This window comes from Mercurialis annua, linkage group LG3, assembly GCF_937616625.2.
Source record: "Mercurialis annua linkage group LG3, ddMerAnnu1.2, whole genome shotgun sequence".
NCBI lineage: Eukaryota > Viridiplantae > Streptophyta > Magnoliopsida > Malpighiales > Euphorbiaceae > Mercurialis > Mercurialis annua.
In genome coordinates, this window is record NC_065572.1 from 9,741,534 (window position 1) to 9,745,095 (window position 3,562).

Below are 3,562 nucleotides of genomic sequence, written 5' to 3' on the forward strand. Positions count from 1 at the left end.
AATTGACTAGGTTTGATTAGAAAAAAAAAATAAAAAATTTGGTTCTCATCGGTTTGATTCGAATCGAATGCACATTCTAATTTAGAATACGAGATTCTCAAATTTTAAATAATATTCAAGTCAAAACATATATATTTTATTCAAGCGATTGGACTATCTTGCTAAGCTGGTAAATAATGAACTTCAATCCCATGTTTTTGGTTCATGGAAGAATGTTAGGATGGCTTTAGAAGGTACAATTAATCTAAGAAAAATAATTATTCTTGCTTGCTCAGAGGTATTTATACTTAGTAAAGATGAGAGTGCATATTGAGTGTATAAAAACTATATTATAATAGTAGTTGCGTATCATGCTTTAGAGCAAATCCTTGTTTTCACCGAATCAATCTACTAAAGGGTTTTTTCCCATAAAATTGCTCCCTAAATATATAATTCCCAAATGGTGCCTTGTCATTGAATCCGCAAGTATGACTTGCGGATTCATCATGAATCCGCAAGTCATACTTGCGGATTCAATGACAATCCCTTAATCACCTGATTAAGGGTAATAAAAGGATGGGTTGGGTTAATGATTGGGCATTCAATGCCCAATCATTAACCTAAATTATTAAAAAAAAACAATTAATAAAAATCCACTTTAATATATACCTAATAATTGGAAATATAAAAAATATTAAAATTAAATAAATGTTTTTTTAAATTAACGTTTTTTGTGCCCAGAAATATTAAATTAACGTCTTTTTTATTTGGAAAAAATTTAAAAACATTCTCCACGTCTAGCATATATTAATTGTATGTTTTTAAAATTTATTTAAATTCAGTTAAATTAATTAAGAATTTAAATTAGTGTTAATTGAATGATTTCATCATTTAAATAAAAAAATTAACAAAAACATAAAAATTGGGATACAATTGAAAACGGAAAATTCAAAAGTGGGTAAAATTGACAATTTTTCAACGTCGGGGTGGAATTGAAAAAAAGTTTAAAGGTGAGGGGTTTTTGAGTGATTATGCCTTTTAAAATTGTTTGTAATTTTGGTACAAAATACAACAAAACTAATCACGGAATCGGGCCGATTTTGAACCACCGTGATATTCTGCTCCACGGGGGGAGTTCAAAATTTGCCCATCATACCATATCAGAAACGATATATTGTTTCGATATTACTACAAATTTCGTTAACAAAATTAAAATCTCTATTTTTAGTATTTGTGCACAAATTATAGCAATTTCAAATGCATATCAACGACATTTTACTAACAATAAATAATTATAACAATATGACTTTCTAGCATTTTTCTAAAAACATATAATTAACTTCAATTTTAACAATTACAGTTCTCTAACATTTTTTAAAAGTTAAATAAAATAGAAAAAATTATAACATTCTCCTAAATTCGACTAATCCGTAATATCTTATTAAAATACAATTAATTCTTATAATTATACTAAATAATTTAAATTATTACATTTTTCTAAATTATGCTAGGTTTAAAAAATTTATCAACAATTTTTATTTAATATCAATTTTAACAATAATAACTACCATTTTACCAACATTAAATAATAAATCAATATAATATAATAATTAGTGTTGGTAAAATTATTGATTTATTTCAAATTTTAAAATAATATTGTTTTTTAGATTTATTATAAATATTAAAATTTATATTTAATCTTATTATTTTTTAATTTTCAATTATTAGATATATATTAAAATGGGTTTTTATTAGAATTATTATTTTTTAATAATTTAGGTTAATGATTGGGCATAATGCCCAATCATTAACTCAACCCATCCCTTAATCACCCTTAATCAGGTGATTAAGGGATAGTCTGATGAATCCGCAAGTCATACTTGCGGATTCATGATGAATCCGCAAGTCATACTTGCGGATTCAATGACTAGGCACCATATGGGAATTATATATTTAGGGAGCAATTTTATGGGAAAAAACCCATCTACTAAAGATATGTTTACTAAGACAAATGAAACTGTTGCTCTTGATTTTGTTTCTCTAAAAATCTTAAACAAAAAAGCCAAGAGTTCTGTATATTTCAGACCTATGTATCACGGATATGGATATGGGGAAATGAGCACTTGGACACGGCCATGGCGATAAGGTGTTATTTTAAGGTTTTAAACTTAAAAATAATGTTTCGTGTTCAAAATGCCAAGTTTTCTAAACGTTTCTGAAACAGGAATTGTTGATCGAATGAAGTGTCCAATTCTACTTTTTTTTTTTCAGACTAAGCTATTCAATTTCAAATTACAATTCCGTAAAACAAATCCCAGAGTCTTTGTAGACTTTGTTGTTAGCATCACTATCTCCAATTAAAAATAAAGGCATTAACATCTGTAATACCGTTTCTAGTTTCTATCCATCATTCCAGGTTCAACGGTCTGCAGGCAGGACCTTTGGACTCTGATAGGTTTACAAGGAATCACTCTAAAATACAGCGACGGAACAAGAAAATGAAGGGGTACAATGGTTGGTGGAACAAGAAACGAATGGATACAACGGAGGAATGACAATGACAGAAGAAGAAAAAAAACAATCCGTAGCCGGTGGCTAGGGGGCAGCCACCAACTGCCCCTTGCCCCCTAGTTCCGTCTATGATAAAGAATATAACTAAGCAATCTACGGAGAGGGTAGATTACTGAGTATTGAGACAACAACTAAGGAATCGGAAACACAAAGATCATACATTAATCACATACATAGTTTATTATCAATTCCTCAATAACAACACAGTAAGTAAAAGGATTTATCATTACATACACACGAGGGGTTATTAACATAAATAGTACCAAACCTTTGGACCTTGTATCAAAATATACACGAGTTTAAGTTGATTATTTACTTTTTCAAGAAGCCCTATGCTTCACAATCTTCTCGATAAGCTCGTCTTTCTTAGCTCCTACAACTCTATCCACTTCCTTGCCGCCCTTCAACAGCACAAACGTAGGCATAGCATGCACTCCAAATTCCTGAGACACACTCTGTAATTCCAAGATTTAACTGAAATCAGTAACAACCAAAACGACGTCTTTTTGATTCAATTAACCGAGAAATTAAAGACAAAAACACGTACAGGCAGTTCATCAACATCAATCTTGGCAAAGCTCACATCAGTATACTTCTGAGCCATAGCTATAAGTTCTGGCTCAATAGATTTACAAGGTCCACACCAGGAAGCAGCGAAATCAACCACCATCTTGGGAAATTTAGACAAAAGTAAAAATCCGATAAAAATATCAAAATCTGAATAAACCAACTAAGCCAATGATGTTATATGTACCAGCATAGAAGAATCTCTGATGTTGTTGAAGTGAAGTTGCCAATGGTTAGATGACTGGATAACTGTGATGCCTGAATGATCATCAATTACAGATTGTGGGTCAGTTCCATATACGCCTGAAATCATCGATCCCATTTCTCTCAGCTTTCAAGCTTCAAAGGTAAGATTCTAACTTTGTTTTCTGTTTTGGAACTTTTGTTCATTTATTCAATAATTGTCTTCTTTTTTCTATTAATATTTGAGAGCTTCTGAGCCCAC

The 3,562-nt window shown here is 30.5% G+C and overlaps 1 protein-coding gene across 1 annotated transcript; it reads right to left on the minus strand.

Annotated features, from left to right (window-relative positions):
• Positions 1–2,707: 2,707 nt before the first annotated feature.
• On the minus strand, positions 2,708–3,562 carry LOC126675053 (thioredoxin H2-like). Its single transcript, XM_050369626.2, has 3 exons — positions 3,305–3,562; positions 3,098–3,220; positions 2,708–3,005 (listed from the first exon to the last, which is right to left on the minus strand). The coding sequence occupies exons 1-3, from the start codon at positions 3,437–3,439 to the stop codon at positions 2,871–2,873; spliced, it is 393 nt and encodes a 130-aa protein (XP_050225583.1). The 5' UTR covers positions 3,440–3,562; the 3' UTR covers positions 2,708–2,870.

Bases quoted from the DNA above. Each gene is read 5' to 3' on its own strand.
- LOC126675053 (XM_050369626.2), bottom strand. From the start codon at position 3,439: ATGGGATCGATGATTTCAGGCGTATATGGAACTGACCCACAATCTGTA. The intron at 3,221-3,304 runs GTACATATAACA...AAATTTCCCAAG, and splicing joins TCAGAGATTCTTCTATGCTG to ATGGTGGTTGATTTCGCTGC. The intron at 3,006-3,097 runs GTACGTGTTTTT...TTGGAATTACAG, and splicing joins TTGATGTTGATGAACTGCCT to AGTGTGTCTCAGGAATTTGG.